The 27,370-nt window shown below is 36.4% G+C and overlaps 1 protein-coding gene across 20 annotated transcripts in view; it reads left to right on the forward strand.

The window, feature by feature from the left end:
• Positions 1-27,370, forward strand: part of SSBP2 (single stranded DNA binding protein 2) — a 293,559-nt gene that overhangs the window by 86,283 nt on the left and 179,906 nt on the right. For all 20 annotated transcript variants that reach the window (XM_008518050.2, XM_008518049.2, XM_008518051.2 and 17 more), the window contains exons 3-4: positions 3,632-3,693; positions 17,533-17,617. In XM_008518050.2, the coding sequence (XP_008516272.1) occupies positions 3,632-3,693; positions 17,533-17,617 (147 nt within the window). The remainder of the gene's footprint in view (positions 1-3,631; positions 3,694-17,532; positions 17,618-27,370) is intronic.

Consider the following 27,370-nt stretch of genomic DNA (forward strand, 5'->3'; position numbering starts at 1 on the left):
GTTTGCCTGAGGGCTCCATAGCCCCTCACAACCTCTCCCATTTTCTCTTATTCTGAATCCTGCCAGGACCCTCCCCGCCCGCCGCGTTCTTCTTGCCAAGACACTAACAGCAGCCTCCTAAGTCCTTGTTATTTTATTGTGTAGAATATTAAGTATTTGTTCTCTATTTTCAAACCATTCCTAGGGGGCCTCTGCCTTTCTGGGCCAAAAAATAAGAATAGAAAGGATTCATGGAGGACTTTTCTCAATAAAAGGTATTCCTCTTTAAGAGGACTTTGCCTTCCGTTTAAAGCAAGCAGCACTGTTTAATAAAATTTTCTATGATTATGGAAATAACCTGTAATCTGTGCTGTCTAGTAAGTTATTCACTAGTCACATATGACTGTTGAGCACTTGAGAAGTGGCTAGTGCAATTGAAGTACATTCAATTAACTTTAAATTTAAAGATCCACGTGTGCCTAGTGGGTACCATGTTGAACAGCACAATTTTGGATTATCTGCTTCAAAGTGCACTCAGATATTTCGTTCTGTTATACACCTATTTGCTTTAATTTTTTGAATTAAAATGTAACAATATTTACTTTTTTTTTTTTACTTTTAGTTTAGTGTATGGATGTACCCATACTTCTATAAATGGAAGACTTTAGAAAGTTGGTGGAAACAGTAGGTTGTATCTAAATTAGAAGTCTCAGGAATTTGGCCTAGGAATAAATGTATATGCAGGCTATGTTCTTTTCTTGACACGGGGACTACTAACTTTATCCTTTTTTGGTATTAAAATTTTTTTGAATATTGGTTCTCAAAAAGTAGAGGATTTAGAATATTTTGAAAAGTTTGGAGCCCATGAGCCTCAAACCTGCTGCTATGATGTTGGAGATGCTGTAGAAGTGGGTCTGGATCATCCAAAGAGTTCCCACACTGACAAGGCGAGATCCTCCAGAAAGGTACTGCTGGCATCCGGAATTGTTCCACCTCTGCTGCTGCTGCTGCTGCTTCTGCTACCCAGCCAAGGGCAGGAAGCTTCTCTTCTTCCTCCTGCCTTTTGATCTGCTAGTGTCTCTTGTTGGCAAAACTTAACAGGAAACCAGCTGGCCAGGAGCCTAGGAAATGTAATTTTCAGAATCACAGCACCAAGTGTAGAATGGAGCATAGAAGGGTGGTGTGGGACTGAGAGATAATAGGTCAGTGACCAGTATACCTTGCCGGAAGCAAATGATGATGAAAAGTTAAGCAAATGTCTGTGTGTGTATCTGTATATGTTCATGTTTGTGTACGTGTGTCACTTTTTCTTTGTTTACATAAATGGTACTTTATTATACATACTGTTCTGTGCTTTGATTTTTGTTTCACCTCTTTGATTTCATTCATTTTATATTGGTTCATGAAACTTCATAATACTCTTTTTTATAGTTATAGGGTATTCCATTCTATGAAATGTGCCATGATGTATTTCACCAGCCCCCAACTGATGGACATGATGGATATTTAGGTTGTTTCTAGGCTTTTGTAATTACAAATAATGCCTCAATGAAAATTTATATATATATATAATTTTGCACACATGACCATATTTATGGGCTAAATTCCTAGAAGAAGAATTGCTATATCAGATAATATGTGCATTCATAATTTACGATTATCATTTATAAAACATATGGGGTGAGTCTTACTCCTGCCGATACGCCTTTTGTTCATGATTCAGTGTTTGTTTCTACATTTAAATAGAAATGCTGATAATGCTGGATCATATGATAGAGACACAGCATAATCACAGACAAGACTCTCGAATGCAGAATATGGCAGTGAGAATGGGCCTCCAGATTTACATGAAAGTTACAGGAGAATACAGCTTTTAACTGAGCAAGTGATGGAAGGAAGGGAGGTGGATGATTAAGCAGCAAAAAGCTGTAAGACTAGGGAATACACATTGGGGCTGGAATAGTGGAAGAAGGAAAAATAGAATAAAGAGAGAGAGAGATTATTTGCATAGATGTCACTCAAACACCCAAACAAGCCTGAAGCCCGTGAGACTCAGTACAATAGAAAACACCTCTTCATAACTCTTTAGAAGAATTGTTTCTAAAATGACTGTTGACCTTTAGAGGTATTTTCTGGCCATTCTGTGACTCCATCCTTCATTAATACATGTTTGTTAAAAAAGTAAATTACATAGATGAATATGATTTTAAACCAAAACTACTCCTTTACCCTTTTCCAGAGATGATAGTTGTAAATTTGGTGTGATTTCTTTCTTTTTTTTTTTAATTAATTAATCTTTTATTGCAGTAACATTGGTTTATAACATTATATAAATTTCAGGTGTACATCTTTATATTTCGATTTCTGTGTAGATTACATCATGTTCACCACTCAAAGACTAATTACAATCCGTCACCACACTTAATGTGCTAAATCACCTCTCTTGCCCTCGCCCTCCTGCCTCCTCCTTCCCCTCTGGTAACCACCAATCCAATCTCTGTCTCTATGTGATTGTTTGTTGTTTTTATCTTCTACTTATGAGTGAGATCATACAGTGTTTGACTTTGTCCCTCTGACTTACTTCACTTAGGATAATACTCTCAAGGTCCGTCCATGTTGTCACAGATGGCCCAATTTCATTATTTCTTATGGCTGAGTAGTATTCCATTGTGTATGTGTACCACATCTTTATCCATTCATCCCTTGATGGGCACCAAGGTTGCTTGCAAGTCTTGGCTATTGTGAATAATGCTGCAGTGAACATAGGGGTGCATGTATCTTTACGCATTTGTGTTTTCAAGTTCTTTGGATAAATACCCAGCAGTGGAATAGCTGGATTGCATGGTAGTTCTATTCTTAATTTTTCGAGGAATCTCTATACTGTTTTCCATAGTGGCTGCATCAGTTTGCACTCCCACCAGCAGTATATGAGGATTCCCTTCTCTCCACATCCTCTCCAACACTTGTTGTTTCCTGTCTTGTTAATTATAGCCATTCTGATGGGAGTGAGGTGATATTTCATTGTAGTTTTGATCCATTTAGGTTTCCAATTTCTAAATTTAATTTGTAAAGAGTATTTAGTTAGAACTTTTCATTTGTGAGAGATATTGACCTTGTTTTAAACTTTTATTATAGGGAACTGCAACTCATCCGAAATATAAACAATTGAAAAGTTAATATCACCATCTTTTTTTAAGCTCTTGTTTTACAGAAGATGTATGCCATCTTACACCCACCTCCTCAAATCAGGAACATATTAAAAAATTCAATCTTGAGCATAATTTAATGTCTGTGCACATTAAACCCAATCTTTTGCAAATTCTGGGTTAGTGGTGATAACTGATTTTCATATTGACATTAATAAAGGTGATTTTGATGTGCTGTAAGATCCTGAAATACCTTAAGGTCCTGAATTTCTGGTATAGTGGGAAGCAAATTCAGGAAAACGATGGCATCTTCTCTTATAGACTATCCAGTCAGCAAATCGCTATATAAAATGAGTACTTGTAAAACTTGAGTAAAGGATAATATGAAAATTGCTAAAATCTTATATACTACCTTAATATTTTAAATGTGAAAATAGTGCTTTTTAATATGTATAGAAAAAAGTATTTTTAGGAAAGTACTTAATAATTTCTTTTATTTATTTTAGATAAGATGGGAAAAAAACATCACATTGGGGGAACCACCAGGATTCTTACATTCTTGGTGGTGGTAAGTATCTTTTATTCCATTTTTATTAGATTGATGATACATTTCAGTAGGCCTGCGCTATACCTGTTTATGATTTCATGCTTCTCTTTTATTCTTTTTCACTTTCTACAATTATTTTCTGAAAGGTCGCACTTACAAAAAAAAAACCTAAACTCAAAACCAGCATTAGTGTTATTTAACTTAAAGAGACTACTATTGAATCCAGCTGGAATTAGGACCAGTATGTGGAATCTCCAACTGTAAGTAGGATTCTGTGTTAGTCAGCTTGAGCTGCCATAATAAAATACCTTAGACTGGATGCTTAAACAACAGCAGTTTATTTTCTCACAGTTTTGGAGGCTAGAAGTCCAAGATCAAGCTGCCAGCATGGTCTGATTCTGGTGAGAGCTCTCTTTCTGGCTTGTAGATGGCTGCCTTCTTACTGTGTCCTCACATGGCAGAGAGAGAGAGCACACGTGAGCGAGCTGGCTAGTTCTCTGATGTCTCTTTCTGTAAGGGCAGTAGTTCCATCATGACGGCCTCGCCCTCGTGATCTCCTCTAAACCTGAGGATGCTGAAGGTGGTGGTGGTGAATATTTAAGAGAGTGAAGAACGGTCCAAAAAAGGTTTGAAATAATTCTGCATAGACTCAGAGATAGAGCTGACTGGGAACACACACAAAGATTGTCAGGCTGTATTGATGGCCTAGCTGATATCAGAACTTGTAAACTTAAATATAAGTTTTGTTAAGGTTCATCAGAACTTATAAACTTCTCTGCAGCTGCAGTTGGTCCTCCAGGTATTTGCATGGACAAGCTGGGCTTTTTTTTTTTGCATTTCTTCAATTAGAAGCATTTCCTGTTCAGTGCCTTATACACTCATCTCTCAGCTTCTTGTTTAAAAGAAAAAAGAGAAGCTCTCTTCTCCTGCCTTGCACGTGGTTTCCTTGGTACGTTATTTAATGCCATCATCTTTTTAATCTCTCTCCTGGAAACATGCCTTCCTGGAAGTTCTGTGGTGACTGGAGCCGCACTTGGTCAGTTGTGGTTGTGGGTTTCCCTTGTTTATCTGGCATATGTATGGGGGGAGCAGGTGTGGTCCTTTGCTTCAGAGCTGTTCCTGTATTTGGAACAACGGCTCATTGCAGTTAAGCACTGTCATTGTGCTGTTTTCCTGAGGTTTAAGACTGATCTCTTGTAATGTGTAATATTACAAAAGTCACTTTTTCATTTTACATAGTATGTATTTATGCTGTCTGGAAGAGTGTAAATACTTAACTGTTTACTGAATGTAATTGAGTCTTCTCACCCATTGACGTCCTTGTATTTTGTATGTTTCCGATTATGTCTACAAAGGGGCATAAGACACCATTTTATTTTTTTTCCTAAAGATTGACACCTGAGCTAACATCCTTTTTTTTTTTTCTCTTGTTCTTCTCCTCCCCAAAGCCCCCCAGCACATAGTTGTATATTCTAGTTGTAGACCCTTCTGGCTCTGCTATGTGGGACGCCACCTCAGCGTGGCTTGATGAACAGTGCTAGGTCCACGCCCAGGATCTGAACCTGCGAAACCCTGGGCCCCCGAAGCAGAGCGCGGGAACTTAACCACTTAGCCATGAGGCCAGCCCCAGAAACCATTTTAGAAGTCTGTCCCTGTTGGACTAGTGGGCTAACAAAGTGAGGATTTTTAGGAGTTTTCCATTACAAAATTAATTCTATTTCTTGTACCTATTTTGCTTTTACTCCCTTTCCCGTGAGTTTAACCTATTCTCATATGGAGATGGTTGATGATAACTCACTCAATACTTGGCTTTTTGCTTCTGTCAGACTTTGGTGTTTTGATCTTAATTGTCAGAAGGTGCAGCTCTTCGATCTGCCATTGCTCTTCCTTTTTCGTGACTCTTAGATTCAGGGGAGCTCTTCCTCTGTGGTTTTGGTATTTTAAGTAATTTAATTTGTACTTAGTTGGAGATGTCAAAGAAATTATAAATAATGGGCACATAAATATTTTTAGACTATGTTTTTTCAATTTAAATCTAGCACATCCAAAAGGCACAGTATTTTTAATTTTCTGCCCTAAAACTACTAACATACCCTTTGAGATGCCTACTTCATCTATATAAATCAGTGATTCTTAATGATTTTGAGGTCATGGGGTCCTCTAAGAACTAATGAAAGGGTATGGATCTCCTCTTCCAGAAAGCTGCCCAGATCTCAAGCTTCCCTGGTCATGGTGTGTAGCCAGCCATTACTGTGGGCCTTAAATCTAGCAGAAGCCTGACCTTTTTTTTTTTTAAACTGTTTCAGAAGTCCTCTTAAGTCCCTTTGATTTTTTTTTCTTAATTAAGACTTTATTTTTTTAGAGAAGTTTTTAGTAGGAACACAACAAAATTGAGGTTAAGGTAGAGATTTCCCTTATACATCATGCCCCACGTATGCATATCCTCCCCCATTATCAGCATCCTCCACCAGAGTGGTACATTTGCTAAAACTGATGAACTTTCATTGACACGTCATAATCATCAAGGTCCGTAACTTACATTACAGCTCACTCTTGGTGTTACACGTTCTGTGGGTTTGGACATATGTATAATGACTATTATAGTATTATACAGAGTATTTTCATTGCCCTGAAAATCTTCTATGCTTCACCTCTTCATCCCTTCTGACCCACCCCCCCCAATCCTGGCAACCACTGATCCTTTTATTCTCTCCATAGTTTTGCCTTTTCCAGAATGTCATTTAGTTGGAATTAGACAGTATGTAGTCTTTTCAGATTGGCTTTGTTTACTAAGTTATATGCATTTAAAGTTCCTCTATGCCTTTTCATGTCTTGATAGCTCATTTCTTTTAGTGCTGAATAACATTCCATTGTCTGGATGTACCACACTTTTTTTATCCATTCGCCTATCAAAGGTCATCTTGATTGCCTCCAAGTTTTCGCAATTATGAGTAAAGTTGTTATAAATATCCATGTGTGGGTTTTTATGTGATGAGAAGTTTTTAGTTCCTTTGGGTAAATATCAAGGAGTACAATTGCTGGATCAAACAGTAAAAGTACGTTTAGTTTTATAAAAAACTGTGCAACTGTCTGCCAAAGTAGCTCTTCCATTTTGCATTCCCTCCAGCAATGAATGAGAATTTCTGTTGCTCACCATCCTCACCAGCATTTGGTGTTGTCAGTGTTCCAGATTTTGGCCATTCTAATAGGTGTATAGTGGTATCTCGTTTTTTATCCCTGATGACGTATGATGTGGAGCATCCTTTCATATGGTTATTTGTCATCTATATATCTTTTTTGGTAGGTTTCTGTTAAGCTCACCAAAAATGTTTGGCCCATCTTTTAATTGAGTTGTTCGTTTTCTTTTTTTCTTTTCTTTTCTTTTTTTTTGAGGAAGATTAGCCCTGAGCTAACTATTGCCAATCCTCCTCTTTTTGCTGAGGAAGACTGGCCCTGAGCTAACATTCATGCCCATCTTCCTCTACTTTATACGTGGGACGCCTACCACAGCATGGTGTACCAAGCAGTGCCATGTCCACAGCTGGGATCCAAACCAGCGAACCCCGGGCCACTGAGAAGCAGAACGTGCACACTTAACTGCTGTGCCACTGGGCCAGCCCTCTGGGTTGTTCATTTTCTTATTGTTGAGTTTTAAGAGTTCTGTGTATATTCTGGATAACAGTTCTTTATCAGATGTGTCTTTTGCAAATATTTTCTCCTCGTCTGTGGCTTGTCTTCTCATTTTCTTGATATTGTCCTTCACAGAGCAGAAGTTTTTAATTTTAACGAAGTCCAGCTTGTCAATTGTTTCTTTCATGGATCATGCCTTTAATGTTGTATCTGGTCATTGCATACCCAAGGTCATCTAAGTTTTCTCATAAGTTATCTTCTAAGTATTTTATAGTTTTATGTTTTACATTTAGATCTGTGGTCCATGCTGAGATAATTTTTGTGAAGGATGTAAGGTTTGTGTCTAGATTCATTTTTTTTGCATATGGTTGTCCGGTTGTTCTAGCACCATTTGTTGAACAGACTATCTTGGCTCGATTGTGTTACCTTTGTTCTTTTGTCAGAGATCAATTGACTATATTTATATGGATGTATTTCTGGGCTCTCTATTCTGTTCCATTGATGTATTGTCTATTCTTTCACCAATACCACACTGTCTTTTTCTTTTTCTTTCTTTTTCTTGTGAAGAAGATTGGCCCTGAGCTAACATCTGATGCGAATCTTCCTCTTTTTGCTTGAGGAAGATTCTTGCTAAGCTAACATCGGTGCCAGTCTTCTCTGTTTTGTATATGAGATGATTCCTCAGCATGGCTTGATGAGTGGTGTGTAGGTCTGCACCCAAGATCTGAACCTGGGAACTCTGGGCCACTGAAGAGGAGCACGCGAACTCAACCACTACACCACCGGGCTGGCCCCCGACACTGTCTCGTTTAATGTAGATTTACAAGTCATCTTAAAGTTGGGTAGTATCAGTTCTCCAACTTTGTTCTTCTCCTTTAGTATTGTATTGGCTATTCTGGGTCTTTTTCTCCCCTCTATATAAACTTTAGAATCAGTTTGCTCATAGCCACAAAATAACTTGCTAGGATTTTGATTGGGATTGCACTGAATCTATATAGATCAAGATGGGAAGAACTGACATCTTAACAATACTGACATGCCTGACCTTTTTATCCTTAACTCTTTAGAGCTTGGCTTCATAATCTCTGCTCTAGGTTAAGGATTCAGAACTGTGATAATGGGTGCCCTTTTCTTTGGACCAGAAAAGCTGTTGCTGTTGTTGAGGTCCAGATAATTAGAATTACTATTCTTCACGTGTATTCTTCAAGAACTTACTGCTTGCTCATTTGGTCAAACTAAAGGTCCCTGTTGGATAGACGAGTTGCAGTTTTGTGACTACTTCTCACTTGTTTTTTATAGAATATTTGAAAATGGAGTTTTTCTGTTGTTTAAGCCTCTTTGCCAAATATTTACAAAGTGCAAAACTACTGCTGCCCTCAAGGAAATAAGTAGTAGGAGGGATACACAACTAAAGGTAATATAAGTACTGGTTATAATAGCAATATAGGAGGAATGCCTGCGTCAGCTTGGGAGAGTTAGGAAGGGCTGCAGAGAGAGTGAATCTGGGCTGAGCTGAAAGTTGAGAGAGAGAAGGGTATTGGGTGAGGAACAGGTAGTATGAAGTCTCAAAAGGGATGATCATGCATTCGAGGAATGACAGGTATCTTGGACCAGTTGAGTTGGAGATGCAGTACTATGAAGGAATTGAATACAATGCTAGAGACAAAGGCAGGGGCCAAGTTATGAAGTCCTAGAGTACATCAGGATTTTGGACTAAAGCTCAAAGATTTTAAACAAGGTACATGACATGATTAGATTTGTGCTTTTGGGCACTCACTTGGCATTAACATAGACATAGATTGAAGAGAGTTGAGAACAGAAATGAGTCTAGTTTACATGGCAATTGTAATTGTCCAATCGAAAGGTGATTAGGCTATGAATCCCAGATAGTGAATGATGAGTGGAATAGTTTGGAGGTGAAGAAGGTGGTTCCCAGGTTTTAGATTGGGACAGTGGGATGAACAATGATGCCACTGACTGAGTGGGGAAGTATAGAGAGACAACAGGCTTTGGAGAAAAGACCATGATTTAGCTTGGATAGGTTAAATTTTGAGATGCTTGTGTGACATTCAGATAGAGATGCCCTATGAAAGTCAGAGATCTGGGTCTGTAGGTCTGAGACGGGTCTATAATTGTTTGGGAATTATCAGCATAGACCACACTGTAGGTGAAGAGTGCGTATAGATGAAACTGCCCAGGGTAAGAGTGAGAGCAGGACCTGGGGAAAGTCAGCATTTAAGCAGGGGTGGATGAAGAGGAGCTTCAAAGGAAAATAACTGGAGAGGAAGGAGGTAATCAGGAATGAAGAATGTATGGGAACTCTTCAAAGGAGAGAGTAAATTCTGCAGCAAAGTGTCAGGAAGAAGACCCACAGATTTTCCTGACTTGGGAAGTAACGTGAACTTTGCTGGTCTTGGGGAGAGCTGGAGCGGAGAAAGTGAAGTTCAGAGGGCTGCTGTGACTCACTTTTCCCGCTCAGGGGTTGCTGAGAATACTTGCAGTGTGTGGTGGCATGTTGTAGTAGTTTCAGGGTTCACAACAGAACAGAACCTAACATTTTTGTTTTTAAAGTAGAATAGATTTGAGCATGTATGTAGGTGGAGGTGAAAAGCGTGGGAGAAAGTGAAGATGTATGAAAGAGAGAGATGTGTGCACAAAAATACAGAATAAAACACAGGAGACATGGAGGCAAAGGCCTTGGAGAGGAGGGGGTAATTTTCGCCTTTAGTATGGATAGAGGAAAGTATGTGATTTTATTTTCTGGAACTGTTTTTTCTTGTTTCTGATAACGATTTTCCTTATCACTTCTTTTTTCCTCCCCCGTTTGCATCATGCCCAGTGCTGCCCTTTGCCTTGATCCAGTCCCCTTTGAAAATGTATTTCCTGCTTGTACGCTTTAATGAAAGCTCCCAACTCTTCCATGAATTTCCGAAGTAGAAATGCCGAGAAACTTCTTTCCACTGAAATTAATGTCCTTTTCAGCTCGTGTCATTTAAAAATATGTGCTTTTAAAAACTTTCTATTTATAGTTTTAATGGCAGAAACTGTCTCACTTTTATTTAATTTTATATATGACACTTTTTGAAATAAGTTTGGGCCCATGTATTTTTATCCTGAAATTAAGTTGCAGAGATAAGCAACTAATGACTAAGATTATTGTGAAAATTCAGTTTCTTCCACCTGGCAACGGGAAGTCAAATCTTGCAGTACACTAGTACTCTATGATTTTACAATCTAATGGATGGCATCAGGTATAGCTAAGAATAACCAGATACCCGTGTGAAAATAGTGCATGGGAATTAGTCAACTGGCTCACCAGAATGGTATAATATTTATAATTGGCAGACTAGTTCTTTCTCATCATATATGTCTTGTCTGTAATAGACATTACATAACTAATTACTTATTTGAATTAAATTAAACAACAATATAGGACAATGTAGGCAACAACTAGGATAGAAGGAAGCGTGTAGTCATGGTGAGAAGGGAATAGAGTCTTGGCAAGAGAGAAGGTAAAGAACAGAGGTGGTCAGGCTATGGAGAAAAGGCAAAATGTGTTCAGGAGATCAGGAAAGAGATGTGGGGTGCAGAGGAACATTGGTGGGGAGAAGACATTGTTAAAAACAGATGGAATCTTCCGCTAAATGCAAAGGATTAGAAAGAAAATTGAGACAAATTTTACTCAGTTAATACGAAAACTTCTTTTTTTCTGGCCATGTTGGCTATATGAGATGTTTTTAGAATATTTTTTGGTGCCTTTATACTTCTTTTACAAGTACTTTTGCATGTATCATCTCTTTGTATCTGTGCAAAAGCCTGTAAAATACATATGTTCTCCTTTTACATAAAGAAACTAAGGAACAAAACCATTTGCTCAAGGTCAAATTTAGAATTAGAATTGAGATTTCTTGAAGTGTAACCAGTGCTCATCTCAGTAACATATTTTTTAAACACAGAGCAGAATTCAGTGGGCCACTATTAATAAGACATTAATTACAGATCCCTTTCGAGCATCGTGAGTGGCTAATTCCAGACAGTAGATATAAATGAGACTCAGATGAGTTCTCTCTTCTGAGTCCCGTCTGTATTGAGGCATCCATGGATCTCTGGCAGGTGCATGTAGGGTGACAGAGGTGGTTGCCATAGGATACACAGGAAATGAGCTAGAGTACAGGGTCAAAGGTAGGAGAACAAAGTGCCTGCTGTCTTATGTAGGACGGGTATCTACTACACTCTTATAATAGCTGATGCTGTTCAGACTGCCAGAGCTGTATAAACCTGCCCATAATCAGCATAGTCTTGAGTTCTTGTAACTCTTAATACCATACTCACATCGAGGCAAAAATAACATAAGAATTAAAAAGTTCAAACCCGGCTCTGCCACTAACTCTGTGACCCTTAGGCAAATTATTTAACCTCTCTAAGCCTCAGTTCCCTCATCTGTAAAATGGAAATAATAATAGGAGGATTAAATGCTGAGGATATGATGCTTAGTATGTGATGCTTGAATTTAGCACATGCTTATTAAATGTAAGCTATTTTGATAATACTTTAAAATATGAATTTATTACTAATCCCAGAGTTGTGAGAATTTTATGATAGTGGGACAAAATTTAATGCTTGCGTTTAAAAAAAGTTATTAAGTAATGCTAAGGAATAATGCAAGTACATGTGGAAGTTTAAGGGGATGAGCAGGTACATGTACATTTCATGTAAAACTCTCCTTAGTCTTTTGAATAGAGAGTTTTCTTCAATATGGATTATGAGTAACTAACCTTTGTTAATAATATATTTTTGGGCCGAAGAGAAATAACTTCCTTAGTTATTAAGACTTGAACTTATAATAACATAGGTTGTTCCTCAAAAAAAATGTTTTCCCCAGATTCTTTTTTTCTTCTTCTTTTAGTTTTTATTTTCAGATGGTCCTAGATCTTGTCGGTGGCATAAAGGTTATATAATTATGTTAGCATCCGTCTTCTGGGACACATCTAGTATGTTCATTCACCCTTGTAGACTCTCTGACAACCATTTTGTTTGCTCTTTGCCCTAGAGATACTGACAGTTAAGTCACTTTGACTCACGTCCTCAGGATAGAAGGAAAAACAGTGTTTGGATGAGAATCCTCAACTTGGGAATACTGTGTTTTCCTTTGATTTATGTGGGAAAATTTTTAATAATAGTAAATAATACAAGACCAAAGATTTTAATACTTTGCAAGTTTCGCTTCTCTGTGTTTTGGTCTCTATCTTCTTCATTTGTGAAATACAGATTTTCCACTTGTTTCTGGTTAGGAATAAAAAGACCACGTAAATCTAAAGCATTATTCATGATAATGAATCCTCCACATTTCAAGGATAGTATTTTGGTTTCAAGCTGAATAGAGGTAGGGATTAGAGGAATTGAAAAGCTCCTTAGCCGCCAGCATCTCAGGTTGTAGAAAGAAGAACTCTGTGTCTATTGATTACTATAGCTTTGTAATATAGTTTGAAATCAGGAAACGGGATGCCTTCAGCTTTGTTCTTCTTTCTTAAGATTGCTTTGGCTATTTGTGGTCTTTTGTGATTCTATATGAATTTTAGGGTTGTTTTTCCTGTGAAAAATGCCATTAGAATTTTGATTTGAATTGCATTGAATCTGTAGATTGCTTTGGGTAGTATGGACATTTTAATGATATTCTTCTAATCCATGGCCTGGAAAATCTTTCCATTTGGTTGTATCTTCTTCATTTTTTTTTTTTATCAATGTCTTATAGTTTTGAGTGTATAGATCTTTTACCTCCGTGGTTAAATTTATTCCTAGGTATTTTATTATTTTTGATGCAATTGGAAATGGGATTATTTCTTAATTTCTCTTTCTGATAGTTCATTGTTAGTGTATAGAAACACAGCAGATTTTTGTATATTGATTTTGTATCCTGAAACTTTACTGAATTTGTTTATTAGTTCTAACAGTTTTTTGGTGGAGTCTTTAGTAATTTGAGTCTTGTCTCTTTTTTCGTAGTCCATTTAGCTAAAAAGTTTGTCAAATTTGTTGATCTTTTCAAAGAACCAACTTTTAGTTCCATTACTTTTCTTTATTTTTCTATTCTCTATTTCATTTATCTCTGCTCTAATTTTTATTATTTCCTTCTGCTAGCTTTGGGTTTAATCTGTTCTTTTCTAGTTCCTTATGTTTTAAAGTTAGGCTTTGATTTAAGATCTTTTTTGTTTTTAAAACAGCATTAAGTGTTTATAGCTTTAAATTTCCCCCTTAGCACTGCTTTTGCTACATCCCGTAAGTCTTGGTATGTTGTGTTTTGTTTCATCTCTAAGTATTTTTTAATTTCCCTTATGATTTCTTCTTTGATTCATTGGGGGTATTTTGTTTAATTCCCACAAATTTTTGAATTTTCATTTTCCTTCTCTTATTGATTTCTAACTTCATCTCATTGTGGTTGGAGAAGACACTTTGTATGATATCTATTTTAAAATCTCTTGAGACTAATTTGTGCCCTAACATATAGTCTATCCTGGAAAATAACTTGAGAAGAATGTGTATGCTCCTTGTTGGGTAGAGTGTTCTGTATATGTCTGTTAAATCTGGTTAGTTTATTGTGCTGTTCAAGCCCTCTAATTCCTTGCTTATCTTCTGTCTGGTTGTTTTATCCATTATTGAGAGTGGAGTATTGATGTCTCTAACTATTACTGTAGAACTATGTATTTCTCCCTTGGGTAAATGTCTTTAAGAGGATATATGTCTTTACCTTTATTCAAGGAGATCATGTATAGGTAATGTAGAATTGTTAGAAATACCATATATAAAGTTATTCTACTTTAGTAACTTGCTTTATTATCCCTAAACTTGCTCTTGTAAACTTTTGACCTCCCATTAAATCCATAAAGGGAAACTTAGAACAATGTTACTATGCTAAGATAAATATTTAATTTTATATATATGTAAATAATCATTTATAATATTTATTTAATAATTTTTAGAGCATATTCCAATAATAAATTATTATTTTTCTCCCAGTCAATTTTGTAAGACAGCCTTTTAAAAGTAATGTTGGAATAATTTTCAGGGCCTGGCCCGGTGGCACAGCAGTTAAGTTCACACATTCCACTTCTCAGTGGCCCAGGGTTTGCTGGTTTGGATCCCAGCTGTGGACATGGCACCGCTTAGCAAAAGCCATGCTGTGGTAGGTGTCCCACGTATAAAATAGAGGAAGATGGGCACGGATGTTAGCTCAGGGCCAGTCTTCCTCAGCAAAAAGAGGAAGATTGGCAGTAGTTAGCTCAGGGCTAATCTTCCTCAAAAAAAAAGAAGTAATATTGGAATAATTTTCAACAGAGATCGTATGGTTTTTGCTGGAAATTATGGAACAGGAAGAGATATTAAGGTGTTTGTCATAATATTGCATATAATGTTCTATGATTAAACTAAATACAATTTAAAGAATACCATTATAAAATTTTAGTTTTAAGAGCTTTGACATTCCTTAAGAACATGAAAATAAGAATGATTGCAATATACTGTAATTCATTACACACTTGATCAGGGTGGAAAACTTTTAGCTGGATCCTTGAATGTCTGTAATTCTTATACTTTTTATCCCAAAAGGGACATAGGGAGGCGAAGTACAACTTTAGCTACTTTCACTCTCCTAAAAAAATTGCAATTTCTGAAATTATTTTGGTCTGTATTGTTTTCTTTGTGTATCTTTCTTATTGTAGAAATTTAAAAGGAAATAAATGCCAAGACTCAGTCTTTCACATTTTTCATCTTTGAAGGTAATCCTATTTTACTGAATTAATTGTGTTATAAGGCCTACAGAATGTTTTCTGCTAGCTGAAGAGAGAGGGATCTAGACTAAATGAGACTTCAGGGCAAAATGAAGAGACCATGTTCAATTTACCAAGTTTTATTTTATCATTGTAAACTGTGCTCTCAGCACAATGACCTGCTTTAACTATATGTACGCAATTTAAACTTTAATGCAACCTAATTATAGTGTTAATTTTATATATATATATGTATATATATATATATTTTTTGCTGAGGAAGATTTGGCCTGAACTAACATCTGTGCCGATCTTCCTCTATTTTCTTTTTTTGTTGTTGTTGCAGTAACATTGGATTATAACATTATATAGCTTTCAGATCTACATCGTAATATATTTTGAATTCTGTATAGATTGCATCAAGTCCACTACCCAAAAACTAATTATAGTCCATCACCACACATGTGAGCCTAATCACCCTTTGACCCTCCCTCCTCCCCCCTTCCCCTATGGTAACCACCAATCCAATCTCTTGTTATGTGTTTATTTGTCATTGTTTTTACCTTCTACTTATGAGTGAGATCATACAGTATTTGACTTTCTCCCTCTAACTTATTTATCATAATACCCTCAAGGTCCATCCATGTTGTCACAAATGGCTGGATTTCATCATTTCTTATGGCTGAGTAGTATTCCATTATGTATGTATACCATATCTTCTTTATCCATTCCTCGCTTGATGGGCACCTAGGTTGCTTCCAAGTCTTGGCTATTGTGAATAATGCTGCAGTGAACATAGGGGTGCATGTATCTTGATGCATTTATGTTTTCAAGTTCTTTGGATAAATACCCAGCAGTGGAATAGCTGGATCATGTGGTATATCTATTCTTAACTTTTCGAGGAATCTCCATACTGCTTTCCATAGTGGCTGCACCAGTTTGCACTCCCACCAGCAGTGTACAAGGGTTCCCTTCTCTCCACATCCTCTCCAACACTTGTTTCCTGTCTTGTTAATAATAGCCATTCTGACCGGAGTTAGGTGATATCTCGTAGTTTTGTTTTGCATTTCCCTGATAGCTAATGATGTTGAGCATCTTTTCATATGCCTGTTTGCCATCCGTATATCTTCTTTGGAGAAATCTCTGTTCAGATATTTTGACCATTTTTTAATTGGCTTGTTGGTTTTTTTGTTGTTGAGTTGTATGAGTTCTTTGTATATTTTGGATAGTAACCCCTTATCAGATACATGGTTTGCAAATATCTTCTCCCAATTGTTAGGTTGTCTTTTCATTTTGTTGATGGTTTCCTTTGCTGTGCAGAAGCTTTTTAGCTTGATGTAGTCCTCCTCTATTCTGTATGTGGGTCACTGCTACAATGTGGCCGCCGACGAGTGGTGTAGGTCCACACCTGGAAACCAAACCCAGGCCACCAAAGTGGAGTGCGCTGAACTTAACCACTAGGCCACAGAGCTGGCCCCTACTGTTGATGATATGATTAATAATATGCTTAGTAAATGTCAAACACTGTGTTTACATAATTTAATTTTTTCAACAACTCCATTTTATAGAGAAGGAAATTGTGTTTCTCATCTGTTTAAGCAACTTGAGCTACTAATTAGCAGGGCTGCCTTCTGTCTCAGCTGTGTCCCATTCTGAAACCTGTGCTCTTAACCATTTGGCTTAGCCTCCTGCCCACTTCTATAGAGTGGGAAATGTGTGATAAAAAATATTCCTGTTGGTCAGTATAATTGCCTTCGTTTATCACCAATATTTTGTGCATTTGCTTTCCTGATTTTTGAATCCCCTGCTCGTGCTCATTGTTAAATTTTATAAATGGAAGGGTGACCAGAGCCGTATGTTTTGTAAGCAGTATAATTATTTTTTCCCAACTGTTTCTTTCTTTTTCTATTGTTCTTGAGTAGGAGGAAAAAATAGAGAATTAGCGTGGATTTTTTAATTTTGAAAATTACTAACCTATTTTGGTAATTGCAAGGGAAATTGCGAGAGGATACTTTAAGAAATATATTTGTTTGAGACCAATGTGATTTAATGGTCAGAGTGTTGACCTGGGAATTGGACAACAAAATTATCTTGAAAAAATTGATGAACCATTTAATGATTAAATTAGAATTTCTTTTTTTACTGTTTTTATTTTTCATATGAAAGTTGTGAAAACTATAATTATTTCAATGATGTTTTTAAGTCATGTAAACAGACAATTAAGAATTAGAGCTTAAATTTTTTTTTATTATTTTATCCTTTAAAAAAACTTATTTCTGAACAAAGGCTAGGTTATACCTTATTATCGCATGAAGAGCCTTGCTTAAATTTAAATCTTTCAAAAAATATTTGTCCTGAAGATGAAAACACATTTTGTATAAAGAATAATATATGTCTTCTATTTTTGGAATTGTGATCTCTCATTTGGCATTATGTGATTTTCTTAATGTTACCATAATTGCTTTTTTAGTGTATTTTGGGATCTCTACTGTGCAGCTCCAGAAAGACGGGAAACATGTGAACATTCAAGTGAAGCAAAAGCCTTCCATGATTATGTAAGTTAACATGGAATTTCACTAAGACGTGTTGTCAGTTTTCTTGTTAACCACTGTTCTTAAAAAATGCGTTGGACTATCTATTCTTTTCCTTTCGTACTTAAGAAATTGTTCTTTTTTTCTTGAAAACTAGGCTCATAACTTTAAAAGTGAAATACAAATGGGTGTTTGAGTCTTGTTGAAGAAGCTTAAGATAAGAGAGTAGTCCTAACTCCAAGCTGTTAAAGGTATTTCTTATCTTTAAGCATGCCTGATTTCTGAAATTTCAGATTTATAAAAGTTAATTAGTAATTATTCCACGAAAAGAGTCATCATAAGAATTCTGTAAATGATAAGCTCCTCTTCTGCACATAAGATTTTAAAAATATATAGAATTCTTGTGTTCTTCTCTTTTGGCAACTTCTAGTTGTGTATCATAAGGCTAAATATCCCCTTCACTGAATTCAGTTCCACAAGTAAAATTTATTGTGAATTAAGGGAAATACAAGGTAAGAGAGCAAAAAGATTCTGTGCAAAGATGAAAATGTGAACTTTTAAAAAACATTCTTAAGGGCAGTGAGCTGTCTTGACTAGGTAAGGTATATTGAATTTTGAATTTTTTTTTTAGAAGAACTGTAAATTTGATTTTAGAGAGTTGATGGTATCAGGAAATAGAACTGTAAAAAAAAAAAGGGAGGGAGACAAGGAAGATTGTCATTAAGGAAAAATTGCATTTAAGAATGAAGAGACGGTATTGTGAAGGGGCTGGGAAAATGCTGTGTTTGCAGAACTGACCATGAAGGAAGGGCAGACTGAGTTTCCTTTGTTTGGAAGAAGTAGAATTGGAGCTGGAGCCTGAGGAAATATCTGATAGGAAGTACCTGAAAGTTAACCAGAGGGGGACTTGTTTAGTTGGTAGAAGGCAGGCATCATTCTGTGTAAAGAGCCTCAGAAACCAGAGCCAGGGTTCAGCAGGGAAAAAGACCTTGTTCTTTCAAAGGACATACTTCAGCCTTAGACTGAAAAGTGGAAATATCCAGAAGAATTATAACCCCAAAATAGCACACGGAAGAGTATGCAGACTTAAGAGAAGTGAACATCTTGGCATCTGCAGGGACTGTGTGATACTTGAAACGTGTGCCAAACTGATTAAACTGTGCCTGCTCTTGACTCCCTCCGCTGATATTGATTGTACTCATTAAGCTCACTGTGTACTAAACAATAGCTCTTGGGGGCAAATTGAGTGAAAGGGATGCTACTCCGCATAAAGGAAAAGTGGAGATAAGGCAGGACCCAGGACACAGTATTTATCTGACCAGTCTTGTTTTCTTTTTTCACTCTTGGGTGATGGCAGAAGTTAAAGCAGAGACACAGCCATGAAGAGCATAAGGAATCTGCTAGAGCGGGATGCCCCGTCTCATCTCTCTCTTACACCAAGAAAGGCATGTCTAGATTTGGCCTGCCAGGCGTGGGAAGTTTTTAAAAGTACCCACTAATTTTGACAACTAGGTGGCATTAGGTAGTACTAGTGTTCTACTTTAAAGGACGTGTAATATTTGTGGATCTACATTAGGAAACTAATTATATAATACTTTTTCAACAGTCCATTGTATAGAAAGATGCACCCTATTGTTCACTATGGAGATCTTATAGAGAATACTGAACAAATTTAGCAGCTCTTTCTTAGAAGCATTGGGTAAATCATCATCGTTGTTGTCATAGCCACTGTCGTCATCATCGTCACATCATCATCATCATCATTATCACCATCATCATCATCATCATTTTGCATTCCTAAGGCACTTTCAATATTTCAGAGAGTATTCACACTATTAGCTTTAGAAACCCACTTATATATTTCAAAGTTTTTAAAAATGAGCGCTGACCAAAGATAGGAGTGAAATTAGACTAGATTTTAAAGGAGGAATAACCCCTTACCATGTACTTTGGTTCTAAGAAATGTAGTTTAGAAAAAATTTAGTATTTGGGCTTTATAATTCATTTTGAATATTCGCACATGTTTTATCAGATGTTTCATAATTTTATCTTAAATATTAGTTTTAAGAGATTCAATTTATTTTTACGTGGTGTTTTTGTTATACCTTCAAGTCAGTTTATTTTCAGTGGTAACACATCTTCAAAATTCTCTTTTAAATGGAAGTTGGTGAAAAGATAGAGTTTGACTTACGTAATTTTATATTACAATTGGATTTTTAGAAATACATATGTTTTCCGTAGCACACTTTTAATGGTAATTTTCATGAGTAGGATTTCCTGAATTCTTAAGAGTACACAATTTCTGAAAATGATAAACATAATTCATGTTTAATGTGCAGATATAGAAGTTTGAAAGACTCAGGGAAGAAAAATGGGAAACAGGAACAAACAATAAGATTTTGGTAAAATTCTAGAATGCTGTATTTCTGTATTACAGTACGTTGGGAAGCATTTCTAAAATAGTAATTAATACGTATGCCTAATTTCAAGGACGTTCTCAGAGAAGTATTCTGAAAAATATTTTCTTAATTAGCTGCATCTTTAGAGTAAAAAAATATGCATTTGTAAGTATAAATTCTGATATGTTTAAAAAGAGGTCTTTGTTATTTTATACTCTGCTTATCTCTAAAATTGAATGGCTAGTGAAAGATAAATTACATTTCTTGAGGAAATAGTGGAGGCAGAATGAGGTAAATAATGAATAATTCTTTTAATTAAAAAATAGACTAAGATGTTAAAAGTGATTATCTTTTGATATTGGGAATATATATAATTTTTATTTTTGCCTCCATATATTCTTGTATTTTCCAGATATCTATGCTTAATATTAATTTTATATTCAGGAAAGTTAATTCTAAAGCAGATTAAATTTCACCTTTCAGTGAGTTCCAGTCTCTCCTCTGAAATTAGAAAATAAAATACTAAGCAAAATAAAATTTAAATTTGAGGTGGTCATGTGTTTTCATACCACCATGTTACATGCATAGGCATTTTGCATTTCTCATGAAAGACATTGGTTTTTTTTGTATGTACACATATTAAAAGAGAGATCTATAAGCTGAACAGATGTAATTTTGAGCCATTCTATAATTTTCAATAACTTTTTTTTTGGATAATTACTATTCCAGAAATATTTTTGGCTTTCAGTTTTTAAAATTTTTGGGGCTGGCCCCGTGGCCGAGTGGTTAAGTTCGCGCGCTCCGCTGCAGGCGGCCCAGTGTTTCGTTGGTTCGAATCCTGGGCGCGGACATGGCACTGCTCATCAAACCACGCTGAGGCAGCGTCCCACATGCCACAACTAGAAGGACCCACAACAAAGAATATACAACTATGTACTGGGGGGCTTTGGGGAGAAAAAGGAAAAATAAAATCTTATAAAAAAAAAAAAATTTTTTTGGCTTGTTTTCTGACCATTGCCTCTTTAGAATATGGGCTTTTGTCACTTTATTGTTTTATTTGCCAAATGATTATGCAGTGTTAATTAATAACCTTTTCTTCAAAAAAAATCACCATGTCCATACTTACTTTGGGAAAAAAAGAAAAAAAAAGAACGTTTAAGATGAGTAGAACTTTGGTCTTCTTGCATTTATATTTTAAAATATGTTAACTTAAATATTTAGCATCTGTATGCAATGCTAAATGTAAAATTGTCATTTGTTTAGAAATCAATGGTTAATAGTGTTGAGGGATGTGCTTTTGGATGACAAAGCTGTAAAGAGCACAAGGAAATGATTACAAGTCAGAGATGGGAAGAGGTTCTGATTGGGTTGGGCTCATGGAAGGGGCTTCTGAGATGATTGGCAAAGTTTTCTTTTTCCTGACCATGGTGGTAGTTACTTTATAACAATCAGGTGTTTGCTTTATAAAATATCATCGTGGCATAAATTGATTTTGTGCGGTTTTCTCTGTTTTTTTATTTTAGAATAACAAGACTTTAAAACACAGTTGAGGTAATTGACATTAGAAAGAGAATATGCACAGCAGTTTCTAATGTGTTTCTGGGCTTTGCTGTGGCTCATCCTTGAGAACTGATGGCAGACAGTGCAGCAGTGATCTCCAGACAAGTCTGTATGGGTTTCCTCTCTGCTGTGACAGATACTAACCTGTTGATTTTCTAGAGGGGAGTAGAGAATAAGATCAGAAATGTTGGAGGAAAATTTAATATTTAGGAATTTGCCTTGTAAGAGAATATAGAGATTTTACTGTATAACAATTATTTTGCCATGTGGCTGGGAGATATCTGGCTTGACCTTGTTATTTTTATCCTGCGTGGAAACCAGGTTCATCTGAGCTGCAAAATTATTATTATATGTTATAATATTATCACTAAAAAGTAAACCATCAGAGCCAACCCAGTGCCATAGTGGTTGGGTTCATGTGTTCCACTTTGGTGGCCCGGGGTTTGTGGGTTCGGATCCTGGGTGCTGACCTACACACCGCTCATCAAGCCCTGCTAAGGCGACATCCCACATATAAAGTGGAGGAAGATTGGCCAGGATGTTGGCAATCTTCCGTAAGCAAAAAGAGGAGGATTAGCAACAGATGTTAGCTCAGGGCCAATCTTTTCTCATCAAAAAAAAAAAAAAAAAAAGTAAAGCATCATTTCAATTGGTTAATATCTACTAAGTTGTAAAGTTTAATGGACTAGCTTTTATTTTCTCCCCATTAGTGTGTGTTTATTTTACTCTGAAATCACAGGCATTGTTTTGATGTGGAGTGAGTTAATGTTTACTAGATATTTTTTTCCTCCTACAGCTTAACATAGAGTTGTTTCAACAGTTTATTTCTGATTTCATTCATTTCCAAAATACTTAGGAGAAGTATCAAAATATACTGCTAAACTTTTAATGAAAAGCATATACAATAGTTATAATTTTGGTTCTCTGCTATGAATGAAAGATTCTTTAATTGTCCTAAAGCAAAGATAGAGTGAAATTATTGCTTTAGTGTGATGGTAATGAAATCACATTATTACAGTGAGCTCTTTGAGAGCAGAGAATTAGATTTGTTCTTCCCCAGGGTCTGTCAAATAATAGATATTCAATAAATATTAGCAGAAGGCACTAGTTTGTCAGTTGGGAAACTGGAAATATTTCAAATCCTTCAAACGTTCAGGTAAAGTGACAGGTGTGAGTCGTAATTGTTGCAGCTGATTTTTGTGTTCTTGCTTAAGAGAGTGTTTATAACCTCTAGAAAGCATTATGTTACAGGTGTGTAGTGATGGGATACTTTTGAAAAATGATATATAAACGTGATTTTATGTAAATAAAATACTAGGAGAAGAATATTTTCATACTTCATGAAGATTTTTTACACATAATCGTATGTTATTTAGAAAATACTTCTGTAAAGACTACCGCAGAGTGAGGTGCGTTCTTGGCTGTGATCCTGTAGCATGCTCTGTGTATCACCTTAGTGTCCCCGTACCTTAGATTTTTGTAGTAAGATGTTTTCTCTAATAATTGGTGGGCTTCCTCAGGGATTACGCTTGGTCTTATCTTTTTCATTCCCTGTGCCTGGCATGGTGCCTGACATGAGGTGTTCAGATCACATTTGGTGTTTATATAAATGAATAATTAAATAAAATGTTATTTGATAATGATTTGTCATTTCTTATTTTAATATAACTGAATATGCAGTGGCAGGAAGGTCATCCATACTACTTTTATTCACTGTATTTCAAAACAAATTTGGTGAAGACAGCACTTGTAAGCCCGAACAAGGGAATCAAAGCAGGTGGCAGAGGCTTTGTGTCCTGGGGGGCGGGGCACCAGGGCGTGTAGCCCTGACTGGGACAGACACGGTCCTGTCCTCATGGGCCTGCCGTCTAGCAAGAGGCCTTTCCTCCAGAAGTTTGAAATATCAAATAGTAAAATACAGGTAGAGATACAGTATAGTGTTATATGGCTGGATCAGTTAAAATTTATAGATATATAAGAATATGGAGAGAGAGATGTAAGACTGTGGAAGGGTAGCTACACATAACACCAGATGTGTATTTAGATTTTGACATATAGTAGGCATAATTAGCTAAGGCTCAAATGAATGAATAGTATCACATTGGAGCATAATTCTCGTAACCAGTCCATGTAAACTAGAGTTCTCAATAGGTCAGGAACAGTAAAGTTACACTTAAAATCCATTAAGATGATAAAATAATGATAAAAAGATGATAAGATGTTTAGTAATTAGGAAAAAAAAACTGTCGTAGGTATGTATATATTAATGTTTAACAATTAACAGAGCCAGACCTGGTGGGCTAGTGGTTAGGATTTGGCACTCTCACTGCCATGTCTTGGTTTGTTTCCTGGTCAGGGACCACACCACCCATCTGTCGGTTGTACTGTGGCGGCTGCATGTTACTGTGATGCTGAAAGCTAGGCCACCGGGATTTCAGATACCAGCAGCATCACCTGTGCTGGACAGGTTTTAGTGGAGCTTCCAGACTGAGACTATGGAGAAGGACCTGGCCACTCACTTCCCCAAAAAATTGGCCATGAAAACCCTATGAATAGCAGCAGAACATTGTCTAATGTAGCACCGGAAGGTGAGAGGATGGAGCAAAAAGCCCGGGCAGGTTCCCCTCTGCAGTACGCAGGATCACTAGGAGTCAGAGTCAACTCCACCGCGCTCACACATCAGTCAATATGTATAGGCCATTGTTCGCCTCACCGGGTAGAGACATAATGAGATTTATTTTTTGCCTTGTTCTTATCTGTTACATTATTTCAACCCTTGCCTTCATTTCCTGTGGAGTCCAGTTTAATTTCTTTTGCCACATTTAAACCTTATAATCCATCTTATGTTCTTTCTAGCATAAGTTGTTTATCTACTTCGTTTTGTTTTTGTGCAAGCTGTGTTGATTTGAAGAAGTACGTTCACCTCTTTACCTGTGCTGTGTTTGTGTCGTCTATTCCCAGCTTGTTATTGGGCCTGGGATTGCCTCTGGGTGGTGTCTAAGTACTGCTAATAACTGTATCTGCTATTTTTCCTATTTCTTTTGATCCCAAGATTTCCTATAGGGCAATATGCTATTTCAGTCATTCGATGGGAAACACGAATAAGGGAGACAGTGAAGGAGACTGTAAAGCGTTGTGGAAGAAATCTACTTTACTTAAAAGTCTTGTGCAGCATAATTTACTGCCGTCCGTAGACGTTATGAAATCCATGAAGATTAAATGAAGAAACTAGTATGGAAAAGAGAGAAAGGAACAGAACAGGGATGACTGTAGTTACAGTTTGTTTCACTGTGAAAAATAATATCTTTTCAAAGTATGTATTTTAAAGGAACTTCAGCCCTTTTCTCCCACTGATATATCCACTTCTATGACAATCTAATTTCTGGTGAATGTGCAAAGATGAGTACAGAAAGATTTTTATTCTTTACTATTTTTGATGCTGATGTTGCACTACTTGCGACTGTGTTGCCAATAGCATATAAACATAAAAAACTGACAGAAACGTGATACTCTTTAACAAATAGCATGCATTTCTAACTTACTATTAGAGGTACAAAATTCATAAATTTAAGAGCCATATAAAATAAGTTATTTTGGAGATTGTTAAAAGGAAAAGTGAGGTACATCTAAATAGCTTAGATTTGTAGAGTCATATTTCTATAGCCACTTTGTTTACTTTTTATATATTGTACAACTTCATTTAAAATGATTGGATTTTGGACAGCTTAGAAAAGTGAAAGTCTGTCTTGTTTTTATTCCTTTTCCCTTTGATTTGAAGGAAAGAAATGAAAAGTATTGGCAAAACTCATGTTCCACTTACCCCAGTCCACAGTTTTCACTTACTGTTGTGTTTTTTGGGTTTGGTGGGCATTGGTAGTGAGGTTAGGGGTTCATATCTCTTTTTAAAATAAATAAGTGCCTCACAGTTTTAAGTACTGTGTCTTGACAGACTGTATACTAGGAGTTTAAATAATATTTACTCATCCAAGAAATAATGGATTGAGCTGTAATGATGTGACACGCTCTTTTGTACTAATAAGAATGGGTTATCTGTTTTCAGGCTTCATGAAATGTCTATAAATTTATTTTGAGTATAATTGAGTATTAATTTAATTGTTTAACTTTGGTTTTTTTCACATATATTTGGCCTGATACTTTCCCCTGTCTCTTGGGTTTAAAACCACAAACTACTATTATAATACTAGGAATTATTTGCAGCCAGCCACAGTAGATAGATAGGAGTTCCCAAAGCTCAGGTGCTAACATTTGAATCTTTGAACTCTAGCGGGAAAGTCTCAGAATCTCTTGAAAAAGAAGGTACAGATATTTTTAAGGCAGATTTAAGATTTTTCTTATCAAAGTCAAACTTAACTTTAAAATGTTTGTGATATGTTGTGTTAAAATATCTAGATTTTTAAAGAAGAAGAAAAGGGTACAACTGCTAACAGTTTACTTCTATGCAGGATTATCACTGAGGGAAATGGTTTTGGTAGACAAAGGATCATTCTTTTATCATGTCTTTATTAACTCTCTTTTGAGAACCCATTTATGTACAAGTTGCTTGGAATGAGGCTGCGGGAGGGGCAAAGGCTTATAAATATTTCTCCCTCTAGGGATTCCTAATGTGCTTGGAGAGCTATGTGAGCTGTACATCCAGAGTTAATTGCTATGAGTGTAAGATAGATAATAACTGCTATACTGTATGAGTCTAGACACTGTGGCTGTGCACTGGCCTTTGAATGGTGACTAGGATTTGGATAAGAAGAGATGTGTGGGAGAAGGCATATCAGAGAAACTGGCTGATACTGATACAATGTTAGGTGTGTTTAAGGAATAGTAGTCAGAACTATTTGACCAGAGTAGAAAAATCAAACACAGGATCAATGCTTAGCTAACAGATGGTAGAATGTTAAAACTGTAAGGTAACTATGAAATTATCCTTTTCAGTGGTTTCATGCTGATTTCCCTGGACCTTTGGGGTACAGTGGAAAGGCCATAAATGGTGCCTAGAAGTGAGGATGGAGAGAACACCCTACCCGAAAGGCCTTGGCCTACTTCTGTCTTAACCAAAGCTGCTCAGTCCTCACCCTTTCTCAATTCCTTCTATTTTCTCTTTCTAATTAAATGGAATCTTCCATTTAACTGGTTACCCACGCCATCAGTGAATCTTCTTTTTATTCCCTTTATGTCAATTCCATTGCCTAAACATTTCTTACCCATGTCTTCTCCTCTCTCATCTCACCACAAATGCCATAGTCCAAGTCTCCACCGTGTTCCAGCAGCATTACAGCAGCCATTCCTGCACCTGTCTCCCCTCTGGGCCCTCAGAGTTCAGCAACTCTCTCTCAAGCGTTCTTGGTAAAACTCGTGAATAAGCAACTCTCTCTCTTTTGTTCTTTTAATTGCTTTTGTATATTTACAGCATCAGAATCCAAAACAATTCAAAAACTTTAAATAAAAAAGGTTGAAAACTGCTTATTTTGTCCAATTTAGTTATTTTACTAGATAAGGGACTTGGTACCCAGAGAAGTAAAGGATATGCCGTTGTTTAAAAAACTGAGTGAGGTTTAGCCAGGAAAACTCATGTTTTCCAAATATTCATTGAACATGTTTTCATCTCTGTGGGATGAAACTTTTGTTCTGTCTGCAAGAGAAAGTCATTATTCGGGCATATTCAAAAAGTAGTAAATTACCTTGAGGAGGCTATCCCAATAGTCTTGGTATGACCTGAAAAGTCCTTGAATTCTGGTGGTGGCAGATGAAATTGAAAATGAAGAATGTAAAGGATGAGATTTTCTAGTTTTAAGGATTGAGGAAG

Source organism: Equus przewalskii, chromosome 13 (assembly GCF_037783145.1).
Source record: "Equus przewalskii isolate Varuska chromosome 13, EquPr2, whole genome shotgun sequence".
Classification (NCBI taxonomy): domain Eukaryota; kingdom Metazoa; phylum Chordata; class Mammalia; order Perissodactyla; family Equidae; genus Equus; species Equus przewalskii.